The 25,792-nt window shown below is 38.0% G+C and overlaps 1 protein-coding gene across 3 annotated transcripts in view; it reads right to left on the bottom strand.

Moving 5' to 3' along the window:
- Positions 1-25,792, bottom strand: part of ZNF385B (zinc finger protein 385B) — a 110,024-nt gene that overhangs the window by 65,259 nt on the left and 18,973 nt on the right. Inside the window, exon 1 of one of the 3 annotated variants that reach the window (XM_030952832.1) lies at positions 16,513-16,674. The exons of 1 other annotated variant lie outside the window; for it this stretch is intronic. In XM_030952832.1, coding sequence (XP_030808692.1) covers positions 16,513-16,522 — 10 coding nt within the window. In that variant the 5' untranslated portion in view covers positions 16,523-16,674. Of the gene's footprint in view, positions 1-4,290; positions 4,470-16,512; positions 16,675-25,792 lie in introns of those variants that run through there. One more of the 3 variants, XM_030952833.1, reaches the window with a different exon arrangement.

Raw genomic sequence — 25,792 nt, 5'->3', positions numbered from 1 at the left:
TGTGTCCTTTACATGAAGGAAGGACTCGTAAATCCATCTCTGATAAAGCTTATTGTGATGAGCAGCACGTACCTTTTAACTGGGAAAGGATTTACAAATTGGAAAGACTGAGGTAAAGCAAGCTCTGGGAAGTCTAGAAAACACAAAATTTTAAAATGGACACCCTTGGGAAAATACATGACAGATATAGAAGCTAGAGGGGGTACAGGTATTTAAAAGACTTCTGAGGTGAAGAATTCTGAAAGGTTTTGGAGAACAGAGAGAACTGAAATAAAGAGATGTGAGAAAAACAGATCTGAACATCATGTAAAGCTTATTGACACCAGGATTATTCTGAGAGATATTTAATGTTCACAGTGGCAGCCTTTTTTAGCTGAACCAAAGTGTGGAAATAATCTCCTAAGAGATTTTGAGATTCTCAACAGCACATACATTTGTATCAAGACTGAATAGAACAGCGCTGTATGTACAAGAGAAGCAATTCTACGCTGGCAAGGAGAGGATTAGATGACCAGCAACAAGTACCATGATTGCACTTGTTAAAAACAATTTGCAATAAGGTATTCATAGTCATTCATTTTATGAAGTACAAGCATGGCCTTGCTTCATTTAAAGAATGCCATATCTTTCATGCTTTATCATGAGTTTTGATCAAGAGATCAATAAAACAACATTTCACAGAAGCAAATAAAACCACAAGCATATGTTACCAGCTAACACCAATGAAACCCCAATGCAATGCATTTTATTGGGTCCATTTTTAGGCAAAAAAGTGAGTCCTTCCTCCACAGAGTTGTCAAAAGCTCAACATTATAATATAGAAATAGAAATAGTTCTATATTTCTCTGTATCTCTATACAGAGTAAAATGCTCTAGCTTAAGAAACAAGAACATTTATTTCTGTTTCAAATTTGCATTTTTATTTTCTGATGGTACTTGCAGTCTTTTCCACTTGAAGTGCAGAAGACAATATAAACACTAACAGTGCTTATTTTAATTCTGGAATTGTGTACCTATTCCTGTGGAGAAGCAAAGCAGAAAAACTTTTAACAGTTTTGTTAATGAATCTGGTTGTTGACAACTGAACAATTTAGTAGTTCTCAACACAGGAGTAGTTGCAAATTCTGGGAAAAGAAGGTTGCTAAGATTCCCTCTCACTCTGCAAGTGGAATTTTCCACTTCACATAAATACTATTTTTATCAAAGTAATTTATACAGAGTCATGCTACCACTGCACATGAAATGGAAAGTTCCACAGCTGTAATGGAACTGGGAGCTTTTGTTCATGGAACACTTTTATTTTCATATTAAGGACAAGCGTGTGTCATAGTCAAAAGCAGCATTGATTATCTTCCCAGTAAATACAAGATTTACAAATTTTATTCCTAAATATCAGTTGTATCTCATTTTAAATGCTAATGTTTCCTAATGCATTCCTAGCAAAGTTCATGATGAAACACCCTGATCACAGCTGCTAGTTGCTATGTCCCTTACATCTACTGTAACAATCAGCTTGCATGCAAAGCACTGGGAGCTGATTCAGCAAAAAGCAGAAGGAGCTTCCATTTAGGGACATTAGGATTTGTCCAAGTGGCAACAAAGGAAAGTATCTAAGAACTTATATTTAGTCTTTCTAGAGTGATAGCAAGTTTCAGCCATTATTCCTACATGTATCAAAGCATTTTGATCAAAATCTGATCACTGAATCACAGAATCTCAAGTCCTCCAACCCATCTACATGAAATAAAACAAAAATTTTACCTTAAATCTACAAGGTAAAAAACCACATTATTTGAAAATCACTTTACCATAAATAGCACGGAAAATAGTGGAAACAGAACAGCTAAGTGAAAATCTGGCAGAGAAGAAGAAAAGAAAAGACTGGCTCCATGGAATTTTGTGTATTCTCAATACACATGTGTACTTAAAAAAAAAATATAATATCTTTTTACAGATCTATTGACAAGAAGCTACGAAAATCCCTAATACATGTCACAGTTAAAGGAATGGTGGGAAAGATTATGTGATATTTGCAGAGTAGATAGAAAATAATGACAAGTGTCAAGATCTTGCTCATAGTCTGGAACTTTAATTACTTAAAAAAAATAGAGGAAAATAATTAGAAAGATGATAGCAGTTAATGATGCAGAATAATTGATGGAATTATAACAACTGCTTAGGCATTTCAAGAATCATCCTTCAATAGCAAGAAACAACTGTTCTGTCTAATAAAGGTAAAAACAAGATAGACATATCAACCACCTTCCCCTAAAGGTCTGGAATGCCACCGCTCCATGCTTTGCTTATGCTAGGACAATGCTCTAAGAGTTCAGCTTAAGTTTTGTCACACAAATTGACATTTGAAAGGTTGAAAGGGATGATGATGTAAGTTAGAATTTCAGTTTCATTAAGAGTGTTAAGAAAGTCTAAATAACTGGGAACTTCAAAAACTCTATTATTTTATTTGAATTAAATGTGTGCTTTGGGTTTGAGACCCAAAAGACTGCTCAGAAAATTTCATATCTGAGACAAATGAAAACAAATAAGGAAATCGAACTTCAAGCAAGAGTTGGATGTGTTTTTTAGTACAAGTAGGCTAAACAATTAGAATACAACAAATTGAATAAAATACACTAAGGTTATCTTCATTTAAGAAGGGCACAAACAGGGGTAACTGGAGCCATAGGTAACCGAGGACCACATGAGTATCTGTCCAGTTTTCTGAAGTCTAAGAGAGACATCAGGTGGCATCCTGTGCTGTTGCCAGAGAATGAAGCTGTTCTGTTTGCCTTCATGAAAATAGGGTTTGTTTGATGCTGCCAAGTAAGCTCTGGAGAACAGGTGGTTGCACTTTCCATCCTCCATCTTTCCCATGGAGGAGAAAACCCTTCTTTGATGACAGTTCAAACGGGGAACCCCACATTCACTAAATGCAGCGAGACTTCCACAAAATACAGAGCACTAACACAATACTTTGACTGGAGAAAGTGGCATTCAAATTCAGCTAATTCAAGATTGCAAAAAGTGTCTTGGTACACACTGTACTGACAACACATATACATACATATTTAAAGGCAGAATTCCCACAATACATCCAGCACCAGCAGTTCACATAGATTTGTCGAATATCAGAAAAAAATTACTCATAATAATAGAGTTTTATTTTCATTAATTTAACACATCTGTCACTACTTTTTCTTAAGAATGGATTTCCTTATTTAGCATGCCTCTACATAAAAACTACTATAATTCCTATTCTCCCTGCTTTAACATCAATCATCCTTTTAAAACTTTTTTCTCTCATAGTTGGTTTCCAGCACTAGTCTCAGTAGTGTTCAGTCTGACTTTGTCATGGCTTTTTCCTCCTGAATTTTTTTCAATTTTACATGTCAGTAAAAGTTTCAAATCCAACACCATGAGATTAAGATAAAAAACTGATGATAATTCCACCCCAACCCCTTTTATTTTATTATTTTTAAGAAAAGCCTTGCCTTTCTTTTTTAGCATACTTCCTTTTTCAGATGAACACAGAAGTTAGATGAGAATTTAAACTTTTATTGCCTTTAGGACCTGACTTTACTTTTCTAAAGCACCTCTTGTTCTCTGTTCCATCAAGAAACTGAGAAGAAAGCTTGAGCTGCTCTCCAGGTGGCATATATTGTACATACAAGGAGCTCTGCACTTTCCATGCAATTCATTCCATCAGGGAAGGTAAACCATAGTTTTGAATTTTAAAGCAGGATCTCATGTATAATTTATAAAAAAAGGCCAATTGCATCAACCTTACTTTTTCTGGTCTATTTTCTGCTTCAAAGTGTCCCATGCTGCTATACTTCAGCCATAGGTGCAGTATCAATTACTGGCTTTAAGTGACCTTGCTCTGGCATCCATTTTGTTGCTATCAACAATCCCTTGGGCATTACAGATTTTGGGCTGGCAACATCACCTACTGCTTTGTTGTTACTGCCTAAAGTTGCCATAGAGACAAAAGAACAGCTGAATAGCAATCTTAATTCTCAAGAAATGGTTACTCTTTAGTAACAGGATGCTACTTGCCAGTACAGAGTCTCAGGTTCTAATGGAATTTATTTGCAACAGTGAGTTTTGAGTCAGAGCCTTGCTCAAAAAAGAAAAAAAAAGGCAAAGACAAAAGAGCCTTGTGCTTCCTCCTGCTCACTGTAGTTCTGCTGCTACTGAAGAGGCAAAGGAGACTGTTTCCCTGCTGTGGCACAAGATGACCCCAGCCCCATACCCTGAAGGATAAAACAGTTACTGCACAAAGACCCTTACCTTATTCTCTCTTCTTACAGATATTTTCTCTTCTGATGTCTCAAAATGGTAAGCAATAAAGAAGCTTCATGCTTCATCTTCCTCACCAAGTGCTTCACAACCTCATGCAAAGTGCTGCTTCACCAACAGAAACACAACCCAATCTAGGAAAAAAATTAAGGATTCCCTCCTTGAATTTTTTCCTCTAGCCACACAGATCTGCTTTCTCTCCAGTACGACCCTTCCTGCACAGAGTATGTGCAGAAGCTCAGACTAACAGCTGAATCCCACTGCTCACTGCTCCATTAACTCATATTACAGTATAACTTGCAACTGATGGGAATTGAGGGCACTCAGCCCCGGGATACTTGGCATCTTTCAGATTCCAGTCCTAGGTTTTGAAATCCTCCCATGTCCCCACAGCTCCTGAGTGGACAGAATGCATGGGATCAAAGCATTACCTTTTCTATCTTAAATCCTGTTGTTGAGAAGTCAGAGAATTTCTAAAGATGATTATAAATACCAGATTATCCCTGGTTTGGTACAAACAAAACACAATAAATCAGAACCTTGTCCTGCAAAGCCATCCCACAGACACAGCAAGCAGCTGTCAGGAACAGCTGAAGGAATATTTTCCTGTTCAAGAGCCTTCACCTCACTCTCAACTTGACCCTGCTGCCCTGCTCCCAACATCTTAGTGGTAGCATGAACACAAAACCTATTCCATGGCGTTGCTGCCTGATCTTCCCCCAGAAGCAGGAGCAGCTTTGGATCCTCCATTTCCTGCCCCATGAGCAGACCCTGACTTATCTGTTCCTGTGCACAATAATAGTCAGGAGGAATATTCTAGCAAGACAAGTAGTAGGGGATAACACAGAAGAGAAGGAGGAAAACTGAGATACAAGTGATTCTTCCTCCTCCTCACCAGGCCTCCCTTCTGAAAGATTCCTGCACACCTTTTCCCAGTCACTGAATTTTCTCACCCCCCTGCCTCTGCTCCGCACAGCCCTGACATCCCACTTGAGGCTCCTTTCACCTCTACCGTGGCCGCTTGTGAACCCTCAGCTTTCAACAACCTGGCCTCTGTGCCAAAATACATTTTGTTGACACTTCAGAAAGAACACTTCACACTGACAATCATGAGCTTTTGCTCACAGTGGACAAAATCTGCTTTTACTAAAAAGCCTTGAATTGACTTTGGAGCTCACACAGGAGCAAAAATATTAAATGTTAATATATGAAAGGGTAGGCAGTCCGTAACAGTGGAGGTCTGTTCCTCCAGCTTGGGAGTTTCCAGCTGAGTGAGAACATTCTAATGATAAACTGAAATTAAACACACAGATTGATTCTAGTTTTAAAAATTCTGACCTATAGAAAAGGTGCTTAACATGGAAAAAAATCCTTAAAAATTACTACTTTTGTTTGTTCTTTTGAGCAAGTAATTTTCTATCACTTGAGGGAGAAGAAGATACAATTCAGCATCTCAGACATCACTCATCTAGGGGCTGAGGGACAAGACGTAAACAATCACAACAACAAACAGAAGGAGTAGGAATATAAAAGCAACTTCATCAAAAAGAGGGCAAGACCATATTTTAAATGGGCTCCTTGCCCACTCAGGAGTTACCTCAATCCAACCTCAGCTTTGCCTCAGCAGGTCCTGCTCTAGGCTTGCTCAGTCACACAGATTGCACATCTTAGGCAAATCACCTGGGCAGATGCCCAGCAAGACAAGAGCTCACTTCAAAAAGACAAAGTGCTCTCCTCTGATGGAGGAGAGAGGCAGCAGCCCCTGTCACAGGGATGCCCAACAACAGGACACAGGGCACCCACTGGAAGAGCATCCCTCAGGGGCACCAGGAGGCTGACCTGGGCACCACCGCATCCACACAGCAGCAACTGCTGGATTGTGAGCCTGAGCCACCTCACAGCCCCAGCTACAGACAGGGAAATGCAGTCTGGCACATCACTGCTGACCCATTGCCAAGTCCAGTTCTACACCTCTCTGAAAAGGAGAGCTGAAGGGAAAAGACATCGTCATCATCATCATCACAGAATTAACCAGGTTGGAAAAGACCTTTGATATCATTAAATCCAAGCTATGACCAAACATCACCTTGTCAAGTAAACCATGGCACTAAGTGCCACAGGCCATCTTTTCATAAACATCTCCAGGGGAGGTGAGTACACCACCTCCCATGATGATGAAAACAATAACAAACCACAATGACATTTCTGATCCTTGTGCCCCCACAGTCAAGGCTGAATGGAAGGGAAAGAAGTCTGCACACCATAAAATGAGGTAAAACTCAACGAGAAAAGGAACCAAAGACTCTGTCCCAATGGTATTTTTATCAAACATGTTTGGAATTGCTCTCACCTTGGGAGCAAAAAAATCTTTGTTGAAACACAATTTAAAGAAATGTGCAATGGGACAGAAAATAAAAGGTTTCAGTTTAAAGTGATATATGGAAAGACCATTTCATAGGGGAAAGACTTTTGGAAAAGAATTTTCAATGAAAAAAATTCCAGATGGAACTCAAAAAGAAACAAAGCAAGACACTGATAACACCAAAGACAAGTTGTATTTGAAGATTAACATCCATTCATAACATATGAAGCATAATGAAATGGTATGTATTTAAAACTTAGTAGCTATTCACACAAAATTGTTGTGAGGTACACTGCACTAACATCTATGTGAAGCACAGCTCAATTTATTTAAGGAAACCTGAGAAAAAAACCAGACATGCAACCTCTTCAGACAGAGTATGAATCTTTCCTTCACATGACTGAAATGATTATAAACTCTTGACTTCTGGTGCTAGCAGTTTGCTGTGTATTTCAGCTCCTATATTTCTATTTTGAAACACCATAAATAAAGAACAGTATCTGGATAACCCAGGGGTGGAGAAGTAGGGCTCTCAGACTACATAAGAGCAGAGGGAGAACTGCATTTAAGACAAACAGTAAACAGAGGTCAAATACATAAAGTTTTTAAAGTTTATCAAATCAAATCACAAGATCAAAGAATGATGCAGAAACTGGCAAACACACTTGCAGATCATCCAGCAACTTCTAGCAATAACCACTAAAAGCAGAGATTTAACCACTGTCTTGCTGTGTCAGCTAAGAAGTTCCTTGCCGCACCAGTCTGTGAAAGGGTGACTTCCTTGGTGTGAAGGCACAGATGTGGGCAGCCTTTCCTTCAGGAAGTCTGGCTGAGAGAAGCTGAAGCTGCAGTGCTGCCCTGGGCAGAGCATGGGAGAGCTGCCACAGCCACCATACAATGGCCTTGCAATAGCTCAAATTAAGAAACCTTGCTGCCCTTCTACCAAGTCCAGCTTTCATCTTTTTGATCCTTTTGGTGTGAACAAACATTCCAGATGCAATTTAATTGGAGCTTGCATACTTTCTCAGAGGTCAGTGGCAGATACATCATTATTTATGTTCACATTTCCTTAGGGAATTAAGCCTTAGGGTATCATGGTTTTAAAATTCTGATGAAAGGCCTTCAAATTCCCCCTGGATTTGTATTTATAATTGACAGCATTACATAACTTTTAAGTACTGGATGATCCACAATTAGATACAAAATACTGACTTTGTAGAAACTTTGGCATGCTTCTTAATATTTCTTACACTTTCTTTGCTCTGAGGGTCTAGGACTTCAATCCCTGATGTCTGGATTTGCATGAATTCCTCTCTTTCAAGTAGAAGCATTTCCTTTGTTTAATTTTAAAAAACAAAGATAGTGCAGAGATCCCAATTTTTGTTACATTGCATAACTACATCTCAAAGTACTTCTCAGGCAGCTGTAGCAGAAGGATTTCCCAGATCTTACAACTCCAGCTAGGAGCAAATAAATCCATAGGTTTGCAGACTTAGAATGTTGAATGTATCTGGATGAATCTTTCCTATTTAGACCAAGTATTAGAAAGTTTGAATGTGTGTTCTGTGGTTAGTTTTTCTGTAATCAACTCGCCCTCCCAGTTCACAAAAGCTGCTCATTCCTGTTAACTCAAAATGCTGCTCAGATCCTGGTAATGTATCTTTGGAACATTAAGACTATCACTAGCTCTTAGGTATCACACCACAGCATAGTAAGTCTTTACATTTAATTTGATTGGAATCCCGTAGAAAGAAAGTTATTTACTTGTTTTTGCTTGCTTGTTTGTTCCATTATTATTAAGCTGTAATAGGATCCCATCCTGTTCATTATTTGATACTATTTCGTAATGGCCAAACTTGAACAGGGATGCAGAAAGTAAAATGATAGTGCTCCTAATATCCCACAGGCAGACTGCTAAAACAGGAAAGTGATACCATTTACAGCTGCTGGAACTAAGCATTTGGCTTAAAGGCCTCTCATGTAATGAAACGTGTTTCAAAGCACCACATATGCACAGAGAATGCCACTAAAAGCAGCTCCAAGGCTACTGCATGCAAAGGAACAGCAACACCCAAATAGAAAATTCCCAGTGTCACCTTTATGGTCCTGGTGACCAGGACACAACCAGCCACTAACTTCACACTGTGGGGAAAGCACTGTTGAAAAAGTCTCTGAGTTGACTTGAAATAAACAATTTTTAAATAAATATTTTAATGAGGTTTTAAAGGCTGTTCAGTTCAACCAGACAACGCCATTCCTACCTCCAATATCACGATTAATTTAAAAGGAAATTACTATCTGAACCCCTCGCTGGACCACAAATGTTTGAGGCACAAATACTGTAAGCGAAGACTGCCCCTTAGTTTGATACGCTGTGGTTATAATTAGGAATGACGAGATGGAAGAAATGAATGGTATTTCAAAAGCTTAATATTGAGAAAACCAATATCCAAAGCAATCTATTCAATAAAGCAAAAGGAAAGTGACCCATGGGAAAGGCAGGAAAACCAAATAGCTTAGGACTTTTAAAGGAAGATCAGAGAGTAATGAAATTACTGAGTGCAGCCTATTTTCATGTGTTTCAATATCAGTTTCACTTGTATTTCAATTGTATTTTTAATATTAAAACTTATAAAATGTATTTTAAATGTGATAATTACCATAATTTTAAAGTTTAAAGAACACAGAACCACAGAGTAATTATGTAGTCTCTAACACTGCTCATCTTGAAGTATATCCCTTACTATTGAGTATGCTCAGTGAAAAACTGATTAATTTAGTTCTACAGCTAAAATTCTACTAAATCAGAAATGTACATCACTCCCCATGGGTGCCTTGGCACTCAAGATGCAAAACTAAAATGAAAATACCACCCCCCCTTTTATGAATTTTCTTATCTTCCATTTAAACCGGATAAAGACCAGATTTTGTGGATTGCTGATCCTATTTCTATTCTCACACATGCTCTTGTCCATTAGATTAATTCCACTAGCCTTAGAGAAATCATATGAGTAGAGAATAAACACTGAGCAAGCCAGGCATGGCACTTTGAGCAGAAGCACAAGCCCTGGGAGAGTGTGACCTGCAGTACATGAAGCAACTGATGGGCAGTGGAGATGGTGATCAGCTTTTTGTTTTAAAGTATCTCAGAAATACAACATATCCCCTTCAGAGGCCAGCTCCTCATCCAACTGCAGCAGGCAGCAAAGCTTCCAACAAAACCAGCACTACAAGATAAAAATTTCAGGGTAAAGGACAACAGTCACAAGGAACCTTATAAAACCTAAGCATTCAGCTTTATAGCTCAGCAGATGCCATAAGCTATAAAAAGAATGGGAAAGAGAGATGGACACCCTACTCCCTCACCTCCCAGTATTCCCTACATCTTTTACTGGCTGAACAGCTACTCTTTCATTGCCATCAAAATCACACAAGCATATAATTACTTTTTCAGTTAAACCATAGAACTGAGTTTATCCTTATTCCTCAATCTTTTCAAAAGATTTAAACACTTTGAATTACTCTCTTTCCACATGCTTTCTTGTTCTGCTATGCTACTACCTGCCATTTCAGAAGGTTGGTGCTAAGTCTTCAAAGACCATTCCAGAACTACTTTTCAGACCTGTTATTGACATTTCTACTTCTTTCAGCTGTGCCACCACAACATGGTGACAGACTTTAATATATGGTATCTCAAGTCACTAAAAAGCAGTTAGTAATATCAAAAAACTGGTTCATTTTTGCACTGGAAATAAAACCCATGAATCAGCCTAATAGCAGGCCTGGAAGTATTGCCAAACTCTATTAAGAATCAGCCACCTTTTCTTCTAATTTGGTATGTACCCTGAAGTAAACCTAAAATCTCCTGAAGGGAAAACAAACAAATACAACCAAAAACCCACCACCAGAACAACAACAACCTAAAAAGCTAAGGAATGTAGACAAAAGTATATATTTCCACATTCCTTTTAAAAAGTAATCACTGGATATTGCTGGATATACAGAACTTTTTAAAGGAGAAGCTGATTTGTGCCTGACATGTGACAGTCACTTGCTGTAACCACTGCATTCTGCTCTTTAGTTTCATGAAGGCCTCCAATACATAGCAGCAAGAACCACTTTCCCAATAACCCTGTAGGGCTGTATTCCTAAGTAATCTTAAGCAACATAAAAGTAATTTATGCCTCCAGAGTCTGCAATACTTATAATCCTATTTTTAAATGCATATATTATATATACAAGGATGTAGTCTAATTTAGTTAATTTGCAACAATAACAAAGAATACTTTAAATTGAGCACAACTATAGAACTACATGACAAGTTGAGAGTTTTTGGGGAGCAGTGTTATTTTGGGGGCGCAGTGGTTTTTTTGGGATTTAATTACTATCAGCCTTTTCTCAATCAATCAAAATAGGCAATTCTGCAGGCTTAGAACACAATTCCAAGCTGTTAAGCAGTGTGGTGAAAGGTATGAATGAGTGGTTCATTGAACAAGAAATACAGGTAACCAGGAGCAAGGTACAGGAAGACAAACTTGGGCATTCTTTTGCATTGGACAGATGTCTTGACAGTTAATACTGCATGTACTGCTGTACACTGGCAAAGGGGAAGAGTTCCAAAAGCAATTTTCTTTCCTCTATGCTGAAAGTTCTGTCTTTCTCCAGGCTCCCCATAAGAATATACAAAGGACAATCTGATTCTGTAGTTATCAACTTCATTTTAGCACAAATCACAGCATCACCAAGGGCATACATTTTAGTTACTGTGTAAATACTTGCTAAAAGCAGAGGAAAAAAAAAAAACCTCATTCAGAAGTAGTAGCTTAGCTACACGTAGTATAAAAAACTCTCTTTTTTATACAATTACCATACAAGCACAGCCATACAAGGAAGGTGCTAAAAAGAAAACAATGCAAATGAAGTTCTGCATGGACATGAAGTTCCACAATGGCCAGCAGGTGGTTTTTGAAAATAACATACAGGAAGTACTCTGTGTTAATCATGGTGAGATGCTTCATCACTTTTGAATAACTGCACTTAGCACTGTCATACCAGTCTCTACCTCTTCAAGTGAAGCAATCTGCTTTAACAGGGAACACTGGACATGGGTTTGGATTTATGCCTCAAGGGTGTATGTAAAAGTTCTTTGGGGTACACTACACTTTGGAACATGGAAGACTGAAGTACATTTCTCTTTGGTAATAACTGTTAATGAAATTACCTAATAAAATAGATTTCAACCACAAAGACTACAAAATCAAATTTGGTTTCACAGTATAGGCTGAACTTCACTACCTGGTTTGTATTACTACAACAGGCAACACATTTAACTAGGAGGTTTGCACATTACTTTTTATTGCAAGACCGCATTTCTCAGTAACTTATGTCAATCTATTAGCTGAAGTTTTCCTTGCCTTGTTTAAATTTGTTAATTGTTTTAAACTTCAAGTTATTTCTGAGAACAGCTATTATGAGTAACTTGAGTGCATATAAGCGCGAACAAATTAAAACTGATAGATATTACCTGACTAAGATTATCTGAAGCTGTCCACTGCAATGGATTCTTAAAATTTTGAGGGAATTTCTCATATATTCCATGACTTCTGGAAAGAATTTGCTAAGCCTGCCCATCTAGTCATTGGTTTATTGATGTACCTTCTGAAGTGTTGAAAATCATCTTTCCCTACACTCACCTTTGCCTCAGAGAGATTTCAGCAACCTCCCAGAAACTCTGAGCAGCCTGTGAAAGGAGCATGTGACTTCTAAAGCTGATGCCATAGCCAGCACCTTCACAGTCCCTACAACCACTGTGCAGAGGAAACCACCACCAGGGTAAGAGAGCAAAATGTCTCTCAAACCTAAAAAATTTAGCTCAGCCCCAATATCCCAGTTTCCTCCTCTCATTCCAATGGACAGGTGTTTTTCCAGGAGATTGAGAACAGACAGGTTTTTCTGTAAACCATTCTCTGCAGGTAGCAATTGTTCCTACCCGCAGAACTTGTGGAAAAACAATAATTTTCTGAGTTCTCACAGGAAGGATAATGAAAACAAGAGACATGTTTAACTTCCTCTTAGAGGTTCCTGGATTCAGCAACTTTTTGCTTGCACTGAAAATCGCCAACTTTAATTGTGAGTTAATAACATTAGGCTTGTAGATCACAGAATAACAAGAAATAAAAGTATACTGTCCCCTGTCCTTTCTTGTCCCTTTCTGGTTTGCACTGAGGTCAGTGCATTCTTGCACTTTTACCTTCCCTTGCACAGTAAGGAAAAAAATTTCCCTAAAGGCATACAGGACAAACAAATAAACATGACTGCAAAGAATTAGAGAAATATGTAAGTTAATCATACATAGAAAAACTCTTTTTCTGCACAGCAAGCTGTATCAGGATCAGACTTTTATTTAACTAATCTTCATCAGAGTCTCACTAAAACACCACTGAAGGACCTGATCAAAATCCCAGAAATTAAAGCAAGAGAAAACTGTTCCAAATATAACATACTGAAAAACAATCACTTGTTTTAATTGCACAACTCCAATCCATGGCCAACAAGGTTCTGCAGAATTCAAGCCAAACCCATCCCCAAGCAAACAGGTCTAGCTAAAAGCGAGTTGTTGTTCAGATATATCCTACCTTCTCTTACCAATTAAACCAACATTTGTAGGAGAGAGTGCTGCTTGTCTCCATGTTCTTTACTCTATTGATTGTTGTGTAAATATTAGGCTTCCTGCTTGTGGAGAAACCACTGCAAAGTTTCTTTCATTTCTGTTTGCACATTTCAAACTTGTGCATGTTTTAGAACAAGGAAGTTTATGTAATGTTCCTGAGGAAGTGCAGTACATCATGGCTCATTTTAATTCAGGTATGAATACATGACACAGATGAATTCACAAAACACTCCTTTCATCTGAAATTTAAGTAGTAACCCTTTTTCTCCTGAAGGCTTAAGCAGCTTTAAGTGATGAAATGATTAGATTTTTCTGTTTCTTTACAGCAGTGCTGGATTGAAACAGCTTTAAATCTTTCCTGAATTTATTCAAATATGAATACACCATCAACCATAAGAATATTTGAATAAGTCATCTAAAAGATGTCAATGTTCTCTACAGCCATAGAATATAATTTTAAATTTTGCTCAAAGCATTTCAGTATTATAGTATATAAAAGCATCTTCTCCCCAAAGGCCAAATTTTCAAGTATTGAACAAACCCAAACATTCTCCTGCAAAATCAAGAAATCTGTATATGAATCTGGGATATTCATCTATCTAAACACAAACCTTTGACACAAATTTTATTTGCACTACCAGTGCTGCATTACTTAAATTCTTGCTTACCTACACATGTGGCTTCATCTTTTCTTTTTAAATTACTCTTTAGTAGATATCATTGGGAAAGTGACAGCACACTACTTTGTATGTATGGATTATCCTTCTTTACTCCCACAAGACACCTCCCACAAGTTCAGAGTCCTGTCCAAACCCTCCCTTTCCATGACCCTTCCTGACCCCCACTGCTGTCTCTTGTCCCTGTGACTCAGTTCTGGTCCCTGCTCCCTCAACAGCAGGGTCAAATAGTCACTGTACCAGTACAGATCAGACGTTTGTCCCCATTTGCCAGCACTTGTACTGCTCAGCTCTTGCCAAAATTTTTACCTTATTTGGTGCACAAGTTTCCAAGTTTTATTGGGTTTCCCTTCTCAACAAATTCTTTCTCTCAGTGTAACAGAGCTGCATGCTCTGTGTAAAGCAGTTCTGATGGGTTAAAATTGGAACTTCTTTGGTTAGTTGAGTTTGGTTCGTTTGGGGGTTTGTTATTCATTGGGTTTTTCATTTTGTTTTGTTTGGGTTTTCTTTCCACTTTCTGAATAGACAGAATTTTCTCCTTTACTTTAATCCCAGTCCAACTGTCCCCCCAAAGGCTTGACACCATTTTTTGGACTCTCACTTTTCTCTCTCAGCTGGCAAAGCATTTTTTGGCTTGCCACCTACTAGCCAAAGCTGCAGGCAGATGATGCTTGGCCAGCATGGACTGTCCACTGCCTGTGTCTTGTCTCCCAGGAGACAGGAACAACCCAAGATTTTTGGGCTGTCTGCACTGCCCTGCAGAGTGGCCCTTTCTGATAAGCCATGCTGGGAAGCCAAAGATAAGTGTAAATCTAGACATTACCATGATAATGGGAGCACAGGGAAACTGTCTGGTGATGTTTAACAAAGAATCTTGAGGCTGAATGAAAGATGTGGATTGCTCCAGTTTCAGACAGAATTAACACATTTCCAAATAGAGGTTGCTGGAATCAAGTAAATGAACAACAGGAACAACCAAATCACCAGATTTCTCTCAGCTTCTCTGTTAAATCTGTTGCAACACATATTTCTGTGCAACGCAGCAAATTACTGTTGTGACTGTATCTGAACATACAAAATGACAGAGAAGCAAAGGTCTAGAAAACCCAGAAAGCAATACCCTACAGCAAAGAATCTAGCGCCCAAGGTATAAAATTGTGATCATCAAACAAAACATAGAAACAATGCCACAGACACATATATGAAGAGAAAGGACAAGGGATAAATGCTTATGAAGTAGCTGTATTAACAGTCCTGAAGCACATACAAACATGCAACCTAATTTGCTGAAATCTCAGCAACTCAACCAGATTAAGCTAAATTCTGAACTAATCTTATATTCTGCCTCATAAAAGCGCCTCTCCAGGCCTTTTTCTTGTTCTTAGAAAGTTAAAGGTGACAGTAACAAAAAGTTATATCAATATGTATGTACTGTTATGACAGTAACAAAAAATTAGGTCAATTATGTCAATAATCATGCATCAGTTTAGGTAAAAAAAAGAGAGAAATATTATGTAGTAGTTTTAAAAGCAATGGAATCCTATAACATGCAATTTTGTAATTTACTACATACCAAGGATGAACATGCTTACACAGAACAAGAAGTAATTTAAACATTGAAATCACAGGAAATGAGCATTCTGTTACTATTTATTTCAACAGCTGAAAAAACCTACCAGTGCCATTCCTCCAGTCAAGGTTGCCTTGTATGCAAAAAAATTAGGTGTTCTTTCTACAAGCTAATCATATAACTATAAACAGGACTTTGAATATAGAAGAGAGAATTTATCTTTTTGACCTAACAAAGCATTCTAAGAGGAACTTTTTGAATGCATCATGCACATTTTAACACTGCAGTTAAGCAGTGATGTATAATCTGCAACACATTAGCAATTCAGAAGCTTAATAATTTCAAGTTCTTCTTTAAAATACACATGAAGATATTCCCTATTTAAAATGCTGCTAATGTTTGTGCTTATTAAAACTATTATATAAATAATATTAGTCAACAGATTTTAGCAGCATAATGATAAAAGAGAATTAAAGATATGCAATAATTAAGCATTAATTTTTTTACAGTGAACCATCAGTGGGTTCACAAAAAAAGAAGTATTTATTTTCATACTTAAGAAATACATTCTTCCAACTGACTGATTAACAAAAATTTCACTTAGAGCCTTCCTCCAAAAAATGTCACTATTACCATCTAAGTGGGCAAAAAAGTCCAAATGCTGATTTTGGCATTTGTATTTCTTTGACGCAGTTTACCCAAAGATAAAAAGTATCTAAAAAATAGATCACAGTCACCCACAGTGCTAAGATTTCCAAATTTGACTACTCTGTTCCTAAACTGCAGCAAATGAGTACAGCTTTCACTAATGGATTGCTATTAAAAATAAATCAGCCAAACATTTCTGCTTCCATCCAGCTGGAGCCAAGCATACAGCACTCTATTATGCAGCTGCTTGAAAGACAGATTTCAGCCTCCACATGGAATTACTTACCCAGAAGCATGTTTCTGTTCCACCGTTAGTTCAGCAGAATAGAAAGTTGTGCACAATGCATCTAGCAAAAGAAATGTTCTCACAAGCTCCTTTTTGAGTTGGCGCAAGCCTTGAGTAGGGTTTGAACTTGTGCTGCTGAGAAATATGGCATGCTCCACAAAGCTGCTGGGGCACTTTACTTCACTCCCATTGGTGAATGATGCCTCTCCAGGCTATGCACAAATGATGCAAACAGGCAGCAGCTGGTGCCACCTTAATTCAAGGCAACAAAACCATAAAAAAAGAGAAAGCAGTGACTTCTGTAAAATTTTTAAAGTTAATATATTTCAGTATATCTGTCCTGCCATTGGTTTTAAACTAGTTGCCCATCTTTCAGCAAGAGAAAAACTCCTTACAGAACTACTACAGCGTGTCAAGGAAAATCTGCAGGGTAGGTAAGTTTTGCAAAAGTAAATGTTCCATCTTTTCATAACGTTTAATCATTACAGCTGAATTTGTCTGCTCTGATACAAAAGACTTCTTTTAAAGAAATACAAACAGGGATCTGGTTTGGGACTTTTTATTTAGCTCAAAAGTCACCCACAAGACCAAATGGGGACATGCAATAAAAACATTCAGAATGCTACTGCTACCATGGCAAGTACCTACTGCCCAGTAAAACTGACCCCAAGACTATTTGCGCAAAATTAAAATTAGCTTTTGCTATGAAGAGAAAAAATATCCCTCTTCATATTAGAGAGGGAAAAGGCACACAATCTCAAATCTGGGACCCAAATCACAAACTTCAAACAAAGAGGAACCTCTCTAATCTGCAGCCCCTCACTTTGGGATATGCTGCATCAGTACACCTCAGCTGGAGTCTGCACAGAACCTCTGACTCCCTCAAAAGAATTTTTCCAAGCATATTCTTGTAGTAATACTTGATAGAAAGAGCATTATTAAAATTAATTTTAAAATAATAAAAAGAGAGAAGACATCCAACATCATTAGGAACAGATTTTTACCTGACGCAGTTTGCAGATACGTCAGATAATTCCTCGTGGAGAACTAAAGATTACAGAAGAGATCTTGTATGCAATCCTTCCACTTTAATGCTTTGTGTTAAATTTATAAAGATTTGCTTAATCTTCTCATTTGTCTTTTACAAAAGTGAAGGAAAGAGAAGAGAGGTAAAAGAAGACTTTGAAAAGTAAACATCTTGGAAGAAATTTCCATGCCTCTAGAAATACAGGACAAATTTCTGTGACAAGATTAAATTTGTACCCAGTCCTGAATAAAGTATATTTTTCCAGTGACAACACTCTTCTCTAGTATGTAACTGTTGGTTAATCAAAACAGCACCTATGAAAAGTCAGCCTAATCTTATTTTATTCTATAACCTCCTACTTCTCCCTTCTACTAAAGTGGGATTACTTTGATAATTACCTGATAATATGAGTTGGCAGTAATTACATAATTTTGTTGCATGTCCTGAAATATTTGATACTCTAGTTAAAAAATCTCCTTCTTAAAAAAAATAAAAGGGTTGTGGCTGTTGAAAATAGTGGAAAAAACGAATCAGCTTTGACATAAAAAGGCAAATAAAAATCAAACCAAATTAAAAATAAACTTCTGATTTTTAAGCAAATCTTGGAAGATGTGACTCATTCTCATTGCACATTTGAAATTGATAACATCAAACTTCTGTGAAATTTTATGTGGGTTTTATATAGACTCTGATGATTTCACAAGATGACCAGTATTCTTAATAAATACTCTGTTCTCTCATGCGGATAATAATATTAATAATTGCATTTTCTCTGATGACTCAAGGATTTTCTTCTGCAATTTCACTATTAACTCCAGAAGAGTCTTACACATTCCATAAGCACATGGTAGGTCTATACACTACAGCAATACAAAACAGCAGGGACTGTAACTCCCCCAAACGGGAGGCATAGCTCCCTCACTCCCTCTACTTGCTCAAAGCGACTGCAGGGTCTCTTTTTTTTTGCCAGTATTTGATAGTTCCTTGCTAGAACCATGAAAATGTACCAGTTTTAACCATTTATCTAGTTTAACATGCTGTAGCTCCTTTCTATTTTCCTCTTAACAGCATAGAACACCCTGTCTTACAGAAGACCAGACCTTGGTTTCAGAGGAAGGTCTTAGGACACATTAACCTCAGATTTAATGTGTCAGCCTGCCCCCTAGCTCACATCTAAAATGGGATCTCCAACCACAAACCGCCCCAGTTTTAACTACAGTTCTCTCTTCCCCATCCTTTAAACAATGCTAACTCCCATCTACTCAACTGACAGCTGTTGTCCCAAGATTTTGGAGATGCCCTGACTTTTTTTGTCCGAGAAGGCCTCTTCAGAGATCCAAAACAGCACAGAAGGCCCTCCACACTACAAGCATGATGGACTCTGGGTATTGAGGGCATTCAATGCACTTATGCAGCACAACAGAGGTGCTGTGGGTGAGCAGGAAAGCAGGACAACGGCAATTCCTTTTGGAACAGCAGTCTGAGGCAGTCATGCAGCTACTGCATTATAGATGCAGAAGTCACAAGGGTGAGGATAGGTGGCTGGAAGAGAAAAAGGAGAAAGTGGAATACAGAAGAGAAAGGTGGCGGGGGGGAGGTTTAAAGACAGCATAATATGTGCAAGAGGAACACAATGAAAAGACGTTATTACACCAGAAGGAGAGATTAAAAGAAAGCAAAAACATTAGGATGATGGCAAAACAGGAAAAAAACAATAGTAAATTTTTTAAAAAAGCATTTTTGTTTCCAAAAAGCTATGATGTGCTGACCTTCCAGAACGCAGTGGTACAATGTTCACTGCAAGGGTCACACCCACACCACACATCTAAGCAAGGGGAAGAGAAAGAGACCGCAAAGGTATGTGCATTAGAACCACAGAGCTACAAGAAAGGAAAGGCCTCTTGAAGAGGTTATCTGAGGGCAAATGCACTCAGGTGTCATTCACATGCAGCTCCTATAGTCAAAGAAAGAAAAGCTGACACTGAGCAGCTCAACTGCCAATATGCTCGGGTGGTGGCATTTTTTAAAAAAACCAAAGTTTGTACTTTAAAGTCTTCCCTTCTGTATTTTCTCTCTTTTATGTAGAGGCAGGAGAAGTGACATTTTGAGCACTTTCAATAGGTTACTTATTATCTCAGCTAAAAAGTTGTACTAACAAACAAAAGTGACCCAGAATCTAAAACTTCTAACCAAAACATGTTTATTTCACTTAGATTCTATGTCCGCCCCTCTTGCATGTTGCTTTGATACAGGCAACTCTCCCTAGCAGTCTGGAATCCAACATGCCTGTATTTTGACTGATTAGAAACTTGGGAGAATTGTACTGTCAGGATGTGACTCAAGAGAAATGGACAGTCTATGTAGATGTGCTATATTTTCAGATTAAGCACCGAGAAAAATCATCTTTCCAAGAAGTCCAACATGTAGCAGAATGTTTGGGCTTCTGCAGATCTTAGTGCCAAACAGCAATAGCACCCTACTGTCAAATACATAAAAGGCTTCTCTGCATAGCCATGCTTGGATCCTTTAGGTTTTGTCCTTTACTTTTTATGCACAAGCAGCTCTTAAGATTTGCTGTTCCTGTCCTCAAGATTCTCTCTTCTGTGTACCGTAGACTAGTCACATACAGAATTGTTACAGGAAATGTTCAATAAAGGGCAGTCAAGAAAAATACGGGCAATATCGGGTAATAATATAAAAGCCAAGAAAAAGACAAAACTTAGTTGCTAAGGTTTGACCTTATTGTACTACTTATCATGATTCTTTATTCTCACCTTTGTTCACCTAATATTTTCTCACACATTTTCAGAAAAAAAAATGCTACTGTTATGATTGCAGATAGGGATTTCACTAATATTTCAATTAATTTATAATATGTGGAGCATCACACTAATGAACTAGAAGCACCCTCCAGAGTCATTGACTTAAACCAATGACTAGTATGTAAAAGAAAGGACCTTTATTAGACAAAAAACAACTACCCTCCCCATTTATTGGAATAAAGGATCAGTAATACAAATTTTATTAAGCACGGGTGATGCCAAACCACCCATACTTAGCTTCTAAAATTCAAAGCAGAGCTCAAAGCAGAAGTGAAGTAACTTTGTCAGGAGAGTACTGATGCCCTGGCAAACACGCTGGGAAATCTGCTGGCCATGCTCGAGTAGTATTTTAATACATTGCACTTAATACAATCCCCAAGAAACATCCCAGTTTGAAGGAGGAAAATACAAGTGAGAGGTGAGGTAGAACAACCTGATCCTACTGTACAGGCACACAGAATAGGCAAAAGACATGGTCAAGAACATGTGCAGTGATAACAAATCCCTTTCACAGTAGATAAATTTCACAAGACATGATGAACTATCAGGGCTTTCAAGAAACATCTCAGAACAGAAAAGTATTCAATCAAAGGAGTTCAATAATTCTCCTCCAAGTCTTTTCCCCTCATCAAGTTAATGACAGTGGATTGTGGTACAAACAGACACAGATTCAAAGCAGAGACAAGCAACTACATTCTCTTGAATTCTTAAAACTTAACCTCCACCAAGACATCTGCACATCCAGTCATATATGTACTACAGCTTTTCCTTTTCCTGTCACCCAGCCCTCACTAGTGTGGTTCCAGGACAATTCAGAAAAGCAGTATTTAACTCTGCCCCAGATTATGCATTAGGCAGATGCCTCATGGCAAACATATTCTTGAAATGCATATGTGACAGGACTATTAACACCTACCAGCTCATACTGGTATCTTGTACTTTTACTTACATGAAGCAAATTCTGTTTGAATATCTGCTTCACACAGATACATCAAACTTACACACATATTCACGAGTGCCTATAAGTTTAGCATTAAGCTTAGCATTATATTGCATGCTAGATGAAATAATAAAACAGTATTCCTGTTCTAGTTTATGGTATTTAGAAAAAGCAAATTACCTACAGCATATCCTCAAAGATGACATTTTAACTTCAACAGCTCCTCCCAGGACTCTGATGAGATGAAAAATATATTCCCCATTTTATGAAGCATAGAAGTATTTCCATACATAGCAACCAGATGTCATGCTGTTTAATACATGCACCTTTGTCATGATGGGGAATGGTGCAGCCATAAGAACTTAATGTCAGTTTAATTCTCCCCCTGAGCAGGAATCTTCACAGAGAAATTCTTAAATCTTTCTCCAGCCTCAAAGACTGCAACAGGTTCTACAGGTATGCAGTCTTCAAAGCCCTAACAAATATCCAAGGCATGACACTCCAGTTATAAATGCACAGTAAAATCTATTTTTGTACAAGCTGTTAACCACCATTGCCCCACCTCAGTTGCTACTTAGATCTAAGAGTTTGTCATTAAAATGTCTAGATGAAGATGACAGCAAATGTTTTAGGAGTCATCCCAGTAAGTAGTTGCTTCACTGCAGTTGGAAAAGAGAGAATGATGAACTTGTTTTCTGCTTTGGATCTTGTATACCAAAGCACTGGAGAAGAGGATATTTCCCATGCAGTGTATGAGACATCTTTAACCCTTTCTCTTTATCATGGGCACACAGATTCTGAAAGACTCTTAACTTTCAGTTCTCAAACTCTTCATTGCATTTCTGTACAGCCTTCATACAAATTTAGAATTGAAAAAGCTATATATTTAGAAGTGACAACATTTTAACAGTCATATATATCTCTTCTCCAGCATTTGCTTCCCAAGTTCATATTTATATAAGTATATATACTTGCCAAAATGACAGAGTTCCTAAATAATGTGAATAGTAGGGAATCATAGAGGATAAGCTTCAAGCTAGTCTAAATAATATAAAAGTTCCTTGATTATTTTTAATATGTGTATTACAATAATGTTGAGAGGTGTCAAAAGGACACCAAGCTACACAGTACCATCAGCACTCCATACACAAGTTCAGAAAGAATTCTTGACCTAAATTATAGTTCAAGTAAGCAATAACAAAAAGAGATACATGTGACAGATACATTAACTTTTATGCAGAGTGAATGAAAGCATCTGTAACTTTCCCAAAGTCAAAAAGAAAGTATGTGATATGTACTGCTTCATTATGACAAATCTCTTCTACTGAGCATGTTCTATTTTGATAATTTTATTTCAGTCATCTTTACTGGAGCTGAAAAGCAGTTCTTCCATCACAACAGACAGATCCCAGTGACATTACTATGGACATAGATATTTTTCTAAATGAAAGTGATGACACACTATTAAAAAAACCCAAAAAACCCCAAAACCCTCAAAGACTCACCAGTCCAATGCCATTTGCAAAGCAGTTTGTCACTGAGGAAGAGGCAACACTCATGCTCCAGAAATTCCCAAACTGTGATGCAAAGAATTGCACACGGTCAGGTTGGGGAAGATTTTATCCTTAAGCAAAAGCATAAGCACTTTCAGAAAAAGAGGAAAAGGGAGGAGGGTGAACAAATTCAGGTTGCTGAAAGAAGTTTCCACAGCTTGGGCAGGAAAGCATATTGTGGAGTATGTTTATACCAGTAAGAACTGTCTGATTTCCACAGAAATTATTTGACTTCACTATGGTGAATACCTTTGAAAGACTGTCTAACTTTAAATCTACTTGAAATCCATTCCTTTGGCACTGAAAAGATGAAAACCCAGTAAAGGCCATGAGAGAGCTGCTCCCATAAAAATTTCCACATGGATAACTTTTTTAGTTGGCATCCTCTGTTGTTACAGGATAACAGGCTTTAGCAAGTCGTTAAATAGAAGCAGAGTGGGTCACAGCCACAAAAATGTTGCATTAACAATAAAAAATGAGGAAGACATTAGCACCAACATGAAAAGGCAAATTCAACACAGCCTTCTGAGACATTCTTTAGGTAGAAAATACAATCAAATCCTGTGAATGACTGGGAAACTCAGAAATTATTAAAAAAAATACAAAACAAACAAACAAACCCTTTACCCCTCACCTCCAACACACCAAACTTTTTTTGCAAGGACTAATATCCAAACAGTTTGAACATAGGTAAAAAGCATCAAGACAGTGTTACTGAGAGAGTAAAGGTATAAGAAATAAGCAATGCATCCAGGTATATTATAAGATGAGCTGGCAGCTCAAACTGACTCCAAATTACTATCTGAGATTTTTGTTATGAAAAGCATAGCATCCTGATGCAAGAAGAAACAGAAAAAAACCCCTAAACCACATTAAAAAACACCATTCATGACTCATGGGCTCACTAATTAAGGGAAGGCTTACCCAAAACATCAATATCTCTTTCTGTTCAGATTTTAATTTACTACCTCCCTCCTGAATGGAAATTCTTGTTTAACGGCAGGTCAGAACAGGAAGTTCTACAGGTGAAATCACTTCTGATAAATTGCAGGGGTAGAAGCCTGTACAGCCTAGATCTAAGCCAGATGTTTCAACTGGGTGCAGGTATGACCCAGCATGACTCTCAGCATTTGTGTTCAGCCAGAACCATAAAAAAGGCTGAGGAAAGTCTCCTGCCTTCAGGGGCTGAGTTGCTTAACAGGTAAATCCAAGAAACTTAATTTCTACCCATACTCTGTAAATGTGAAGCGAGATGTCTGTTCTGTGGACTGTATATTGGCTCCAATCTTCTCCCACACAGCCTCTTCAAGCTGGGGAGGAATTGCACATTTCACAAACTCCCTACCCCTTCAATCCCTCCTCTGCTTGTCACTTTCTCTCAGTTTTCCTTTTCTTGGTCTTGCCATCTATCCTTTCTCTTCTTAAATTCACACCCCACTGTTCATAACTATGATCATATTGGCTTCTCCTCCTTTGTTTTCTCTTCTTGCATACCAAAACCTTTTCCTTTCTGGTGATGCTTGGTTTAGCAGCCAGGGCTTTTTTGTTTTGTGGGGTTTTTTGTTTTGTTTTGGTCTTTTCCCCCCTTTTTTCCCCTCCCCCCAGCATTGCACAATACCTCATCCTGGAGTCTGGGTTTCAGTATATCTGCAAAATATCAGATCAATGGCAGCCACTTCAAAGCCAGCTGGAAAGAAAATACACTCTTGCATCAGCATAACTATGTTTCAGACCATGGGAAGGGAGAAAGCTGACAGCATGGAACCACCCAGCACAAAACCCATGCCAGGGCTATTTTGGACATGGAAGATGCATGTGAGATGCTGACCAAGAGCTCTGCACTGCACTGGGAGGATTGTTTCTGTGGTCAGGCAGCTGAATTGGTGTAGTAGGACACAGTTTGCTATAGTAAATTTTTTCTGAAGCAGATGGATGCTGTTACTCAGCAAAGAGACCAGTCTCTCAGAGCATGGTGAAAAGTAGTAGCTCATTTTTATTTCAGCCTTAGGTGTGAAAGTCATTTAAACTGCTTAACTGACACAAAGACATGGGGTTAATTTTTCTTGGCTGCCAGCCTTCTTTTTTCACAAAGTCATCAAATTGTGTACATAGGCTTTGCAGAGATGGCATGAGTACAGACACATCAGAATTAGAAGTAGATTTAGACCTGTTAAAATCCATCCTCAAAGGTTTGCATGTTCACAGATGCAGACAGTCATTCAAATATTTCTGAGACTCCATAAGTATATATATCTACTATAAACACAAGCATATGCTCCCAAAGCTGTGCATGAACAAGTGCAAGATATATGAAAACTTGGCTGAAAATTCCCAGGCGTTAGATAGAAGAAAAACAACGCACCCCAACTCCAGGAACAGCACTGCAGCAGTGGCTCTGCTGTCAAACCTCCACCTATACCATTTCAATGGAAAATTCCATCACTTTGCTCTGCAGCTTCCAAAGCCAGCAGTTCTAAAAACATCATAGGAATTGTGCAGGTTATGTTACTACAGTTCAAAAACCACAGCAACATCGTAGAGCAACTATTTTATCCTGAAACATTAACTGTGAATCCTGTTATATTTTATAAGCAGTCTGTATATACCCCATATATGTTCCGTTAGATTTGCATTGTATACATGACATCCCTTTCTCAATCTGGATAATATACTAATCTTGAAATTTTAACCTCAAAGGCTGTTCCTTGATACCTCAGCTACCTTTCATCACATGCATTTGGGTATGTATTTCCTTCAGGGCATCTGAAATTTACCCATTTTATCCCTTTGGGACAACATGCTCACACAGGACACCCTTTCTGTAAGGGGGTACTCAGTCAGCTAATCCAAGTTCTCTGGAGAAATTTAAAGCACTGATAGCATTAAGTAAGGTCATTTCAGGCACATGTTATGAATTCTGAAGCAACCTAATTTAATT

The sequence above is a fragment of the Camarhynchus parvulus genome, chromosome 7 (genome assembly GCF_901933205.1).
Source record: "Camarhynchus parvulus chromosome 7, STF_HiC, whole genome shotgun sequence".
Taxonomy (NCBI): Eukaryota; Metazoa; Chordata; class Aves; order Passeriformes; family Thraupidae; genus Camarhynchus; species Camarhynchus parvulus.
The sequence above is the reverse complement of the archived record's forward strand: the minus strand, read 5'-3'. Positions and strand labels throughout refer to the sequence as shown.